This window comes from Drosophila miranda, chromosome XR (genome assembly GCF_003369915.1).
Source record: "Drosophila miranda strain MSH22 chromosome XR, D.miranda_PacBio2.1, whole genome shotgun sequence".
Classification (NCBI taxonomy): domain Eukaryota; kingdom Metazoa; phylum Arthropoda; class Insecta; order Diptera; family Drosophilidae; genus Drosophila; species Drosophila miranda.
In genome coordinates, this window is record NC_046674.1 from 16546309 (window position 1) to 16560736 (window position 14428).

Below are 14428 nucleotides of genomic sequence, written 5' to 3' on the forward strand. Positions count from 1 at the left end.
TTTTATTTTATTTTAATTTCTTAATGAAATATGAATAATCACATTAACGACATAATTTTTTTCTAAAATTCAAATTTATTAAAAAAAAAAAAAACAGTATTCCTGAGATTTTTCGAAGGGTTTTAGTTTATTTTAATTTTTTGAACAATGAATAATCATATTAACGACATCAATTTTCTAAAATACAAATTTATCTTATAAAAAAAAAAAAAAGTATTCCTGAGATTTTTTAAAGGGCTTTATTTTATTTTAATTTCTTTAAAAATGAATAATTATATTAACGACATCATTTTTTCTAAAATACAAATTTATCTTTTCTAAAAAAAAAAAAAAAATGTACAAAGATTTTTCAAAAGGATTTTATTTTAGTTTATTTTAATATCTTTAACAATGAATAATAATACAATTTGCTTTCTATGACCTATGACCTCATAGAGGGTGCATTTAAGTCCCAAAACGGACCGCTTTCCATGAAATTTTTAAAGCAAAACATCTCGTTGTGCCTCGAATCTAGCTCTCGTAGCCGAGATACGTGATCATCATCATGCTGAAGCTGTAGATGCCTTTGGTCAGCTGCAGGGCCGTGCTCATGGACAGCGGCATCACATCGGCGGCGGTGAGGGAGATCTCGTGCTGCGACTTGGCCAGCATGAGGATGACCAGCCTCTGCTCCTTGACGGGCAGCTCGTACCACAGACAGTTCGCGTAGATCTCCTTGCTGAAGTCCTCGTTCTGCCAACAGAATAAAGTTTGATTCGAAGTCGGAAAGGGTGTCAGAGCCACTCACCGAAGTCTCCACGATGGTGCCCAGGCCACAGAAGGAGTACATGACTATGAAGGAGTACACCAGATAGATGGGGGCTGCGGGCCAGGCGCCAATGAAGATGCAGGATATGGTGCAGAGGATACTCACGCAGTTGGTGGACAGCTGGACGAACAAAACGATCCTGTAGATGCGCTCCGTGTCCCGCAGAATGCTAGACGGGAAGGGGGAACGAGTTGAGGGAGAATGCCGCCAAAAATTGTGCCCCCAGACCCACCTCACGTACTGCTGATGCCAGGCGAGTAGATCCCACAGGAGCGAGCGCATCCTTTGGTAGTCCTGGCGCTGCACAGCCACCTCGTTGAACTCCTTGAGCTTCGCGCTGAAGATGTCCTTCAGCGTGGGCACGTTGCTGATGAAGAGGAACAGAAACATGTCGCCGCCAAAGTTGCCGAATCCGCCCATCGACAAGAGCATCACGTGTATCGAGATGAGCACCAGATAGCCCCCGTCCGTGCTCTCGTCGATCCACGGCACCCGGAACTGCATCACCAGCAGCTTCTTGTGGTCGAGGATCAGATGGAAGAACGGGTAGGCGATCAGCCCGCCCACCAGCACCACGTACACCCACATGAAGGACATGAGCATGTGCCACGTGGTCTTGATGCGCCTCTCCAGGCACCTGCCGTAGTCGCCGCCCCGCCGGGCGTACTCCCTGTAGATGGCCTCGTACGTGGCCTGGATTTGTCGCACCACCGACGCCATCCGGGCGGTGACCAGCAGCTTCGCGAGGCCCTGCACGGCGGACCCAACCAGGGCGAAGGCCTGCAGTATGACGGTGAGGTCGCCGTCGAGCACAACGCCCACGTACACCGTGTACCCGGTGCAGCCGAAGAAAAACAGGATGGCCCCGATCACCGCGTACGTGAGCCACCACATGCGATAGTCCTCGGCAATGACGTCGTTGCCGCACAGTCCCACGCAGAAGCGAATGGCCCGGTTGATCTTGCAGTACCGCTCGAAGGGTCCCTCGGACATGGTCTCTCAAAAGAGTTTTCCTTTCTATCAGAGTGGTGCTGAGATTATGGGACTTCTGTCGAAGAAACCACCTTTTATAGGCCATCATTTCTGACGGTTTTGACAACTTAATGAAGACAATTAGCCAAGCAATCGATTGAAGGCCATACGTGATGTGTCTCTCCCCCCGCCCCCTCCCCTCTGGCGCTTCTTCCATCAGTTTCGAGCGACTTTATGCATGAACACATCTGACACACCCCCACCCCCCCCCCCCCCTGAGATGGAAAATCTCCACGCAATTGATTTAATATAAAATTTTTTAATAAAAAAGAACGCAAAAAAAAAAAAAAAAAACGAATGAAAAACAAAGAATGTAAACGAGAAAAGCGAGTGGCAGAGACAGAGACAGAGAGAAGAGAAAAATTTATATCTATTTACAGAGCGCACGGGGCCCAGCCCCGTCCCCCGTCCCCGTTCCCCGGACCCGGAGTCCTTGTGTCCGTGTCCTTAGCGCGGAAATTTCGGAGCAGGAAGCAGGAAGTGCCCGTGGGAGAGTGCAGGGCGGGGCGGCAGGGGGGGCTGAAGCGATGTGTAAGCGCCTAAGCTTTGGGCCAACAACTAATAAAGGCCATCAACAACAGTTCAAACAGCAACGGCAGCGGCGGGGAACAATGGGCCAAAACATCAGAAAAATAAAGAAAAACGAACGCGCACTCAAGTGAATATTTTTTCCCATTTTCCTCCTTGCATTTTCGGTTGAGTTTTTTCGCTTTGAAGTTTTGACATTTCATAAAGCAGCCAGAAATTTCCTCCACATTCGAGGCCTTTATTTTATTTTATTTCGGATTTTTTATACGCATTTTTTTTTCGATCGAAAATCCAGGCAAACAAAAAGTAAAAGCCCACCCCTGAAGGAAGGTGTGGCCTGTGGAAGGACGAAACAAAAAAAAAAAAAAACGACCCTCACAGGCCTACCCCTGAGACGGAGACAGAGCCAGGGACAGGGCACACCCCGCCTGCGAGGCGGCGGCTTCCCAAGGAAAAACGGCGGCTTAAAGTAGCCAAGGCAACAATTTAAAGACGCTGCCGGGGAGTACTCCGGACGGGAGCACGGGAGCACGGACACGGGCATTAGCTGGCCCACAAAATTACTTGCTCGTTAGTTTTCCAGGTGGCCCGCCTCTCGCTCTCTCCCTGGTTCAACCCCCATGGCAGACCTCCTCTCTCCCTCTGGCCGAGCAGAGAGACAGAGACAGAGACAGAGAAGGTGGGCCGTCCGCAGGCCTCCGCAGGCTTCCAGTGGAACTTCCAGTGGAAAGTGCGTAAACGTTATGCAGCCGCCGAACGGCAGGCGGCGCCACCGTGCCCCGTCCGGGGCTCCTTTTCTTGTTTGTCTCTAATTATATTTTAATTTGCACAATCTTCTGCCTGTTATTATTTCTGTTCACGGCAATTGCCTCAAAGTGTTTGCACTTCTCATCCGCTGGGCTCCACGACGCTCCACGAAGCTCTGCCCCGCTCCACTCCACTCCGGAGAAGTGCCAGGCGAACATTTTAATTGCAATTATTCCAAGGGGGGGGGGGCTACGTCCTTGCCGCAGGGCGTTGTGTTTGGCACGTAGCCGGGCCGCAGCTCCCTTTTGAATGGACACTAATTATTCCCGGCCGTGCCACGAGAAATTCATGTCAAATCTTGGCCCACGACTTTCGGGTAGGTAATTACATCTGGGGTTTGGAATGGAAGGAAATTGAGCGAGTGCACAAATTTGGAATTTTAAACAGTCCACAGGACACGGGACACGGGACACACGGGACACACGGACACAGGACACGGACAAGGCTTCGGGTCAGCTTAAAGACTCTCTGGTGGCCGTACCCCGTTCTGAAGGAAGCCGGAGGATGCCGGCCAACGAAAACAAGTCACGTACAGCCCAGCTCATTTCCTGTGCCACAAAAGGTGTCAAACGGATGTAGGCAACGTGCCGCGTATGCTCAATGTCCTGCCCGGAGCGGGAATGGGAATGGGCTCCTTCCTGCCCGAATTTTGGATGCGTAATCAAAAAAAGGGAAGCCGCGCCCCAATTTCAAGCGAACTTTAAACGTTTCTTAATTGTTAAACCGCCTCGGGGTGGCCGCCCACCGCCCAGACGATGGGCCACAAAAACACACAAAAAAAAAAATACTGCCAAAAGACAAGAAAAACAGAGACCAGAAGAAAAACACAGAGAGAGAGCAGAGAGAGCTCTGGGAAATGCGCTGGAAGCAAACGCACGCCATGTTAATTAATTTGCCAGGACAGGACATCCGCCAGGAGCAGGCAGTGGGGCATGGGGCACAGGGGCATGGGGCTGTGGGGAGTGGGGAGCATGTTTATTTTATGCCGTCGCGCTTAAGTGGTAAGCCCCATTAACAACTGCCTGTCGTTTGCCCGGAAAATAATGGCGTTAGATCATCATCGTCGCCGTTGCCGTTGCCGTCGCCGTCGCCGTCGCCTTGGCCCAGACTTTTTTTTTTTTCCTGGTCCCCGTCCCTGTTCTGGTCGTCATTTGAGCGGAGAAAGCTTTCAGCGTAAATTGTTGGAAATTAAGAAATGCTCTCTCCCCCCCCAGTCCGTCCCGTGCCGTCCCCCCGCCCGTTTCGTCCACCCACCAGGATGTTTTCTTGCGTTTCGTTTCCTTCCTTCTCATATTTCATGGCTGTAGCCGGGGTTCTGTTCTCTGTTGTTTTATGGCCGCCATTTGCTGGTGGTCCTGGTCCTGGCCGTGGTCCTGCCATTGTTAATGTCCTGGCAACCGCAAATGGCGCCACCCATGTCCTGGGTGTCCTGTTTTTCCTGCCTCTGTTTTCCTTTAATTTAGTGAACGTCTTGGCCGGAGTCCAACAATAATTAGATGTAACGGATATTGTAATTGGTGTTAAATTGCGTCAGAGGCCGTGTTAATGTTTGTCATGTCTCTGGCCCCCACAATTGGGGGTGGAGGGGGGTGGGGGGGACATCTGCGATTACTGTGTGGGCGATGCCGGTTTGTTTTCCCATCACGGATTTGCCTTTCGTTGGCAGAGAACTTCACACGGCAAGGACTCAAGACGAACTGCGAGTCCTACCTGGGGATCCTGCGAAAGAAAGAAAGACCCTGTGCCTGCGCCCAATTAGCATGACAATGGAACGATCTGAGCGAGGGCTGCGATGCGAAAGGGTTAACGCAAAAGCACAAGATCCAGTTTCCTGACAGGATACGATGATTGAAACGCTTATGCCACAGATTTGAATATGAAAAGCAGGTCTCAAAAGAGCAGCAGCGGCAGCAGCGGCAGCATCGCGTGTGAAACTATTTTTGGGAAAAATTCAATTTACGGCCAGACAGGGGCCACAAAGGAGCTGAAAGTTTGGTCCTGGCCACGGCCGCTGCCCTACTCTCTCCAAGGAAAAAACTCTCTCCTGGGCATAAATCACATGAGATAATTTGCATAAGTTGGCAGCACCGCACAGCCAGAGTTTATGGCCTTTTCGCTTGGTCCGCTCCAGAGCCACGCCTCGGCCCCGCCCCTCGGTGGGTCTCTAATCAAATTAGCAACAGTTAACCGGAAGTGCGAAAATCCGCAAGCACTTTTCCAACCTCCTTGTTGATGTTTTCTCCCCCGTGCAGCATTGTTTGCCGTGTTTTGTTTATTTGTTGGCTTTGTTGCAACTCCCTGGGATCTCTGCCGCTGCATTGTGCGCTGCGGTGCATTTATTTCGATTTGATTGTTGCGATCACACAGCGGGAACACAGCCCCCCCCCCCCCCCCCTGCCATTGTGCACCCTCCCCTGCCCAGTCGTCGGTGGGATTTTTGCATTTCGGATAATTTTGCATTTTGCATTTTTGAAATTTGCATTTGAATGATGCTCGCGTGTGCGTTGCATGAATCATTCATGCTGCCTCCTCGGCCTCCGCCTCTGCCTCTGCCTCCGCCTCTGCCTCTGCCTCTGCCTTGATGATGATTCAAGTATCGATTTGCATTGATTTGCATTTCAATTGCAGTTTTTCGACACTTTACAATGGATTATGCTGCTGCGGCTGCTGCTGCAATGTGATTTATTTATGGGCCCGGGACGGGGACGGGGACGGTGCCGGGGACGGGCCCAGGCCAGGCATTACATATCAAGTGATTTGGCTTCTCTTCCATTTGTTGTCAATTGTTGCTGTTTTGATAATGAAGCTTTGTTTTTCATAGTCCTTGAAGCCAGAAGCCTGCCTTAAAGCTGTCCTCCGCCCCCCCGTTTCGAGTGCAATAAATCATTGCGGAAATTACAAAACAATATGCAACACACACACAAAATCTGCTGCAACATTTTGTGCGCTTTGGCTGCGGGTTGGTCCTGTCATTTTTTATGCCAGTCTCCTCCACGCCGCCCTCTTTCGAGCATATTGCTGGGAAAATTCCAAACGCATCCGCGGGTCGACCCAGCCAGCATACAATTCCACTAACAAGTGGCTGCAAGAGGACCAACAAAAACCAAGGGAAATTTAGCTGCCAGAGCAACGACCTTTGGCATACCCTTTGGAGGGTTTTGGTGGGGTTTTAGAGCGCTTTAAAGTGGGTCTCTGGGGAAAAATAGGTACTTTATAGTGATCCCTGTTGCTGGTCCCTCAAAGAGGCGGACTAACAGGCTGGAAGACACCAAAATCGAAGGATCTTGCCCTGAAATGTGGCACTTCCAGGTGTGCAGGGACCTTTTCTAGGGTACAAGAGGTAAAAGAGAATTTCTCAAACGGTTTGGACGGGCATGGACGGACCCACAGCAAATCCGTTGAATATTGGGTATGCAAATACATTTTTTCCTCTGTAGGTAGAGCCACCCTGCCCCGTTCCCCTACCCCTGCCCCTACCCTCACCCGCGGTACCCTCATATGATGCTGTGCCAGCATTTTGTTGCAGATCAGCGCTCGGCGACGCGTCATGTCAGGATGAGTTCCGATGCGCCTCGAGCCCGTCGTTAAAAAATAAACTGGAAAAAAAGTGCGCGAGAGAGGCACAAAAATGTTGAGCTGGCAATGCCATTTAGTGGGGGGGAAAACCCACCTTAAAGGACACTAAAGGACACTCTAAACGTGGCCATAGAGTTATGGGCTTACAATTAGTGGCCTCCAATCGCATCGAAAGAGGCTAAAAACAGAGTAATTTATGAAATGGGGATAATGGTGAGGGATCAGCATTTCGTATGATAAATATAAAAGATATCCCCTGCCCCCTGGCAAACCCTCAAGAAAAGCCACGAGGGGGAGGGCGAACGAAGAGTAGTAACAAAAAAAATTTGACAGTTTCCGAAAAGAAAAAAGAAAAAACACTGCCCTGGCCACGTGTACAGCTGCCCAGAGGACTCCCCAAGAGATCCTGGACCGACCACGAACATTTACAAAAGGCGTGCAAAATTTATAGAGGCACGCATTAAAAAATCCGCCGGGGCACGCTCGACTAACTGCTGGCAAACGCGCCCACGGCGCTGCCCCCCCCCCCCCCCCCAAGACCACAGTGTCCTGCCAGTGTCCTGCCAGGGTCCTGTGTTCCCCCCACCCCCCCCCAGCTATGAATAAGCGACAGGACAATATATTTACGCAACTTCTTATGCTGCTGGCTGCTGGCTGCTGGCTGCTGCCTTCCTGGGTGGTTGGTTGCCGGGTTGTTGCTTTTTCGAAAACAGAACTCAAGTGCTGTCGTTGTCCTGCCCCCCCCCCCCCCTCTCACTGTTTGCAGCATCTTGCCCCATTCGTTTGTGGCAGTTATCTTTTGGGTCCTGCTGGGGCGAAAAGAAATGAAATTGTTTACTCCACTGTCATATGCACGTGAGGCAATGTTCCCAGCTCCCTGTCCTCCTCCTCCTCCTCCTCCTCCTCCTCCTCCTCCTCCTCCTCTCCTGTGGCTATCAAAAAATGAGAGCTTTTTCCCTCTCTCTGTGTGTGGGTTTTCTTTTCGGGCGAAAAACTCAACGTAATAATTCTTTTCCGCTTGGATAAGACGCGGAGGGCGGCACTGGGGGATCCTTGCCTCGTAATTGTGCGCAATTTCAGTCGGACATGTCCTCTGTCTTGAGTCCTTGAGCTTAACTGTCGCTCTGTCTCTGTCTCTCTGCCTCTCTCTCTCTCTCTCTCTTTCTTTGTGCAGCGCCATTTTCTGTTTTGGTCTCTCCCCCGCCCCGCACACACACATGCCACACATGCCACTGGCCCGCCCTCTGGTTCCACCATTATTCATGGGGCTTATTAAGGGACCAAGTAAAAATAAACATCACAGTCCATTTAACCGATTTTCAGGGCCCACAGCGGATCATAAAATAAATATTTATAAACATAACAATGACCTTTGGACGCTGCGCGAACCATCTTGATGATGAGCAAACAATCGAAAAGCGTGAGCATTTTTAATTTTGCAAAAACCCTCCATCGAGGGGTGACGAGGGGGGGTACTCCGGTACTCAGTCGCTCATTAAACCTAAACCGCGTATTAGCAGGCCGTAAATACAGGATGTGTGTGCCCTCGGATGGGATCTGTGGCTGGTTCTTAAATATGATAAATGCCGCGTATTGCCTTACAATTGGATTTAGGCCAGAGCCAGAGCTCCCCCCCAAAGACAATAAATTAGTGGCGGACACACAACGATAATTGCACACATGCAGCGCTGCACAACAGCACAAAGGCCGATTCCTGGCGAGACCCCATAATTATTGGCCAGAGGGACAAGGGGGGAGAAAAGTTTTTGCCAAATTTATACAAATTCCTGGCTGGATGGCTGGCTGGCTGGCTGGCTGGCTGGCTCTTCGGTGGGAGGGGAGGGGGGCGGCGGCGCAGCTAGTGGAACGTGTTTCCAGACCAATTACTAGGGGGGGGGAGGGGCTCCGCATCATTATTATGGGCAGCGTGGCACCGCAATTATGTCGTCCAATTAATATCAACACAGCGGGAATCGGGAGTCCACTAAAAGTCCACTTGGAGTCCACTCGGAGAGTCCAATGAATGCATTTTATGCATAAGCTATTTATGAAATTTATTGTCTTAAATGGCCCCGTTCCCCCCCCCCCCCCCCTGTTTGGGGGAGGGGCATATGCAAAAGGCAGGCCTGCTGCCAGTTCAAATCGATTTCGATTTCGGTTGCCAAAATGCTAAAGAGACACCAGGGCGGTGCCCCAGAGAGACAAACATCCATCAAGCTGTCAATATGGCCATACATATGCAATTGGACGATCGCCGGTCACAAGGTGTCTGCATAATTATGAGCAGTAACTGCAGGCCAAAAACTTGCTAAATTTATTATAATTTCCACACTTTCGGGCACCGTTTTCAGGCCCCGGTCACGTCTTGTGTGTCAGTGTCATTACATTGATAGACCTGGCAAAGCAGCTGCCACTGTGCCTCTGGGCCAGACCAGGACCGAGACCAGGACCTGTGCCCGTGCTCAAGCTCGAGCCTTTTAATTAACAATAAAGTTGAAATTTTTATTACGCAAATGCAACTCTTTAATCCCGCTGGGGCCCGTGGCTGGGGGCCCAACTAGTTTTCCACCGAGTCGTGACGTTTTATTAAATTACGCATTCAGCTCGTTTCGCACACAATGAATCTGCAGCTGCAACTGGAACTGTGCCACAGATCGCAGACGGGATAAGCTTATCCTAGGCTCCCGTTCTGCGGCTTTTGTGGCTGCCACTTATCGCCGTCCCCCCCCCCCCCCCCCGTTCCCTCCCCGTCCCCTAATTGAATTTACAAGTAACCGAAAATGGGTGGAGTGCAGACGCAGACACTCGCTGGCTTTTCTCTCATCTTATTAACATGTTAAGCCGCACATTGTAATTCATATTTATATAAAATACCTGCAGAAATACAGAGGGTTCCTTGGCCTGGTCCTGGTCCTGGCCACAGCCCTCGGGTGTCAACGGCGACATCCTGATGGATTACAGGCAAATTACTGCCAGCTTCGCCATAAATTTCGATGGGCTTTTAATGAATTTAATGGCCCGCGACATGCGGCAGGATGCAGGATAATGCAGTGCGTTGAAAGGATCGGATCGGATCGGATGAAAGCTGGTTAGCCAGATCGCCAAAGATATGCACTCATGGCCGGTACTGTACCCGCCAAATTGGGACTCAACCGGAAAGCGTTGGGCCATTAACAATGATAGATTTTGCTTTTAGTTCTGGCCCTGTTCTTGTTTTTTTTTGCATTCAAAAACCCGGGATAATTATGCCTGAAAATGCATTTAGCATTAAGTTAATTATTTTCCATTCCATTCGAAGCCCCAGAAGCGGGTCTCGGGACTGACTTTATGGCCGGCTTGCACGCACTTGTCGGGGCGGCCAGATAGTGGCCGTTGATAAGGGCGAAAGCCCTCAAAGTGCTCTCGTATCTAGTTTGATAGCAGTGGCAGCGGCAGTTGCAACAATGTTGCATGTCCGGATAGGTTCTGGCAGTATCGCCTAATTATGGGCGGACTATCGCTCATCAAATATGCAGTTGGCAGAACAGCAACAGAAAGATATACGATTGCAAATCATGAAACGAGAATGGAAGTGGGGACCGGGGGGACGGGGGGGACGGGGGGACGGGGGTGCCCTGCAATTAGCACGTTGTATTCCCGATCGGATAAATTGAATTTGCTAACCGACCGCCCCACAGACCCCTCCCCACCCCCCCCAACACGCAAGCGAAAACCCAACACGAGGTGAGTTTTCTTCACCTGTGCCGCTCGCTCTCGCCCTCTCTCGCTCTCGCCAACAAATCGATATGCGGGGCACATCCACATCTATGCAGCGTCCCCATCCTCTGGCCTCTGATAGCATGACGACATGGCAAGGCGCACAGGAAACCGAGCATGGAGCATGCCAGACGCGACACCGACGAAGACCCACCGGGTCCCATAACCATAACCAGGACCAGGACCAGGACTGGGCCGAAACCCAAACCCAGACTCAGAGCCAGTCCAATCCCCAACTGCGGGGCACACACTGGCGGCAGCAACTGCTGACTGGCAACGTTAAAACCGGTAAATCTTCATAGAGCTTGCTGCGTGTGTTGTCCTGTCCTGCCCTGTCCTGCCTTGTCCTGCGATGTTTTCGCTCTGCCATGTCGCAAGAAGGAGAGCCAGCGGCCACATTGGTTCTTCGATGGGGTTTGTGCCTTTCCGCATTTCCATTTGAATCGAATGGGGACAAAGCAAAGGACAAGACAAGGGACACATGTGGTAGTCGATCAATGAAATGGGGAGAATGCTGGGAGAATCTTCGAAATTGAGAGGGAAGTATATTTGCGGTATTTAAGGGTATTTTTGATACATTTTCTGGTATATTCCGATATCAGGTTAGTATTAAAAATGAGCTCAGAGCAAGGCATCATTGTGGGACGTGCTGCATCTTTCAAGTGGCGATGCAATGACTGTGGCACCACCAGGGCACCAGAAGGCTGTTACGCGGGGATCCCAGGCAAAACGCATGCCTCCTGCCGCCCCACCCACCGATGGACGTGTGAACAAAGGATCTCGAAGGTAAATTCCATCAAAATTCACCTAAGAAATAGATGTAAGGGTCTTTTTATACAAGCCAAGGTCTAGTCAAAGGGGAAGAGCTGGTAATTCGGAAGAAAGCGCCACAGAATGTGCCCCAGGCAGGCTCCCACAGCAAACCAAAGATCTCGGGACCTTCGATTCTGTCTTGTTTGGGATCTCCTTGGTATTGTAGTATATCGTATTCTCTCGCCCCGTTGTAGGGCATCCGAAGTGTCCTTGCAATTCGGTGTGGCTTTCCTTCTTGTTTGCCGTCGCAGGCAGACAACATTGCCGCTGCCATGTGCCGACGATGAGGGTTTATTTCATGCTTACTTTGGCTTTCTTTGCCAGCCCCAGCCCCCGCCCCCGCCCCCGCTCTCAGCCCCAATGCTAAGCCCAGATCCTCAAAACATCCCCCACCTTAAAACCACCCCCCATACCATTCGTTGCGGGGGGTGGGCAGGGAGGGGGGGGGGGATTCTCTGGTTTGCTACTTTTGCACATTCTTTTCAATTTCAGCGGCGACTTTCGGGGGGGTGGCAGGAGGGGAGGAGGGAGAGGAGGGTTGGCCGAGGCATTTTCTTTTGCAAAACTTTTGCAATTTTCTATTAAAGCAATACACACATGGATGTGTGTGTGTGTGTGTGTGTGTGGTGCCGGTGGTGGTTTGTTCTTTCTATGTGTTTTTTTTTTTTTTTTTTTTTTTTTTTTTTAAATTCCATTTAATTGCTTGTATTTACAACTTATTTTATACTTAAAGCAAACTATAATAAAGGTTAGGCTATGAAGCCCAACATGTGTGGTACGGCCGTGAAGCAATGCTTCACACATGTGCAGGCTTCGTTTAGACTAACTGGACTCTTGTCTGGTGCTCAACAGCGCGCAGTTCCCTCATAATGGTCGCCGCGAAGCAGCTCGTCGCCTCCCAGTTTTCCGGGGACAGGAGCATGCACGGCACCAAGCTCTGCTTGACTACGGCTCCACCCAGCGCTTCTTCTCGCCGCTGGCGCTGCGCTGCGAACCTGCCACACGAAAATATCGCATGCTCGGCATCCTCCTCCACGTAGTGCCCGCACCAAGAGCATTCTGCGGAGTCCGCGTGCCCGAAGCGATGAAGGTAGCTTCGGAAGCAGCCATGACCACTGAGGAGCTGAGTCAGGTAAAAGTTGACCTGCCCGTGCTTCCTGCTTACCCACGCGTCGATGGACGGGATAAGCTGGTGGGTCCAACGCCCCTTAGTGGTCGTGTCCCAGCGCTGTTGCCACCTTCTGAGACTCTCCTGTTTGCACGCCATGCGTACCTGCCTTTTCGCCGCCGCGTCCATTCCTCTGCCATGTGTTTCCTGGTAGTATGTGGACCGTTCATCCGCCAGGAATTCCAGGGGTGCTATGCCCGCGATCACGTGTGCTGCCTCGTCCGAGACCGTTCGGAAGGCACTGGTGATCCGAATCGAAGAGAGGCGGTGCGTGGCTGCCAGACCCCGTGCGTAGCTCGCTGTTCGAAGGGCCTTTGCCCAGATTGGCGCCGCATATAGCATCACCGATCTCGTGACACTCGTTAGCAGCTGTCGCCGCCATTGCTTTGGTCCTCGGGTGTTCAGCATTAGCCTCGAGAGCGCACAGTTGGTGGTCGCCGCCTTCGTGCCCATGTAGGCCAAGTGCTCCCGAAAGCAGAGACGTGTGTCCACCAGGACACCAAGGTATTTGATAGCGCGCTTAGACGAAACCGGGGTACCTGCCACTGAGATGTTGGCCGTCTCGACTTTCTTCCGGCTGGATACTAGCACTGCCTCTGTTTTGTGGGGTGCGAGTTCGAGCCCGACCAGGTCCAGCCACTGTTGAATGCGCGCTATCGTTTGGTTGCAGGTCGTTTCCACGACGGACAGGTCTTTTGCCACCACTAGGACAGCCACATCGTCTGCAAAACCCACCATGTGTACTCCGTGGGGGAGGCTGAGTCGCAAGATGCCGTCATACATTGCGTTCCACAGAGTGGGGCCAAGCACTGAACCCTGCGGGACGCCTGCCGATACCTCGTATTCCTCCGTGCCAGCCTGCGTGTCGTACAAAAGCAGCCTTCTCTCAAAGTAGCTTTGTACCATCCGCTGCAGGTACCTGGGTGTGTCGAAACTCTCCAGCGCCCTTAGGATGCAGCTCCACCTCGCCGTGTTGAACGCGTTCTTAATGTCTAGGGTGACTACTAGGCAGTACTCTTTCCCGCCGCCTTTCCACCTAGTGCCGGCAATTGCACCGGAGGCAATGTCCACCACCTTACGAACGGCGTCTATCGTGGATCGGGCCTTGCGAAAGCCGTATTGGTGCGGTGAGAGGTCGCCAGCCTCCGCGATGGAGCGTTCCAGTCGCGCGCAGACCACCTTCTCAAGCAGTTTACCCGCGGTGTCGATCAGGCAGATAGGCCTATACGACGACGCTGTCCCCGGCGGCTTGCCTGGCTTGGGAATAAGCACCAGCTTCTGTATTTTCCACCTCACAGGGAACACACCTTCCCGAAGGCACTGATTTAGCAGCTTCGCAAAGATGTCCGGACGCGTGGAGAGGGCGAGCAAGAGGGCTCTGTTCGGGATAGAGTCCGGCCCAGGAGCCTTGTTCGGGCTGATGCTCCTGGCTGCGCTTTCGACTTCCTCGAGTGACACCTCCTCGATGTGTGCCTGGCTGTGCGGCTGCAGTGTGAGGCAACGGACATCCCCGATGTGGTCAGCCCTGTGCGGAAAGAGTTCCTCCACGATAGATCTTGTCGTGTCGGGGTCCGATGGGGGTGCCTGCCTCTTGGCGCAAAGTTTGTTCGTCACCAACTTGTACGCCCTTCCCCATGGGTCCTGCTCCGCAGAGTCGCATAGCTTGAGAAAGCACTGGCGCTTGCTATCCCTAATGGCCGCCTTGAGGGCCCTTCTGCAGTCCCTGAACGTGGATTGCCATTGCGGAAAGGCAGTGCTTCCGCGCGAGCGCTGGTAGCGGCGTCGAGCTTGGTTGCATTCCCGGCGTAGCGCGGCAATGTCCTCGTTCCACCAGAACACAGGTTGGTGGTGGCGACCGTAGTGCTTCCTCTGCGCCATGGTGGCATTGCATGCTGCCTCCAGATGCTCCATGACATGGTTGGCCATGCATTCAGCATTTC

The 14428-nt window shown here is 51.7% G+C and overlaps 1 protein-coding gene across 1 annotated transcript; it reads right to left on the reverse strand.

Moving 5' to 3' along the window:
• Window positions 1-413: 413 nt before the first annotated feature.
• LOC108152816 (odorant receptor 67d) lies at window positions 414-1964 on the reverse strand. The gene is made up of 3 exons (XM_017282403.2): window positions 1041-1964; window positions 788-977; window positions 414-732 (listed from the first exon to the last, which is right to left on the reverse strand). The coding sequence occupies exons 1-3, from the start codon at window positions 1799-1801 to the stop codon at window positions 511-513; spliced, it is 1173 nt and encodes a 390-aa protein (XP_017137892.1). The 5' UTR covers window positions 1802-1964; the 3' UTR covers window positions 414-510.
• Between the last annotated feature and the right edge of the window lie 12464 nt (window positions 1965-14428).

Excerpts from the sequence above, each read along its gene's own strand:
- LOC108152816 (XM_017282403.2), bottom strand. The coding sequence starts at position 1,801 with ATGTCCGAGGGACCCTTCGAGCGGTACTGCAAGATCAACCGGGCCATT. Across the intron at positions 978-1,040 it reads TGGCATCAGCAGTACGTGAG|CATTCTGCGGGACACGGAGC; the intron begins GTGGGTCTGGGG and ends CTTCCCGTCTAG. Across the intron at positions 733-787 it reads GCACCATCGTGGAGACTTCG|AACGAGGACTTCAGCAAGGA; the intron begins GTGAGTGGCTCT and ends TTCTGTTGGCAG.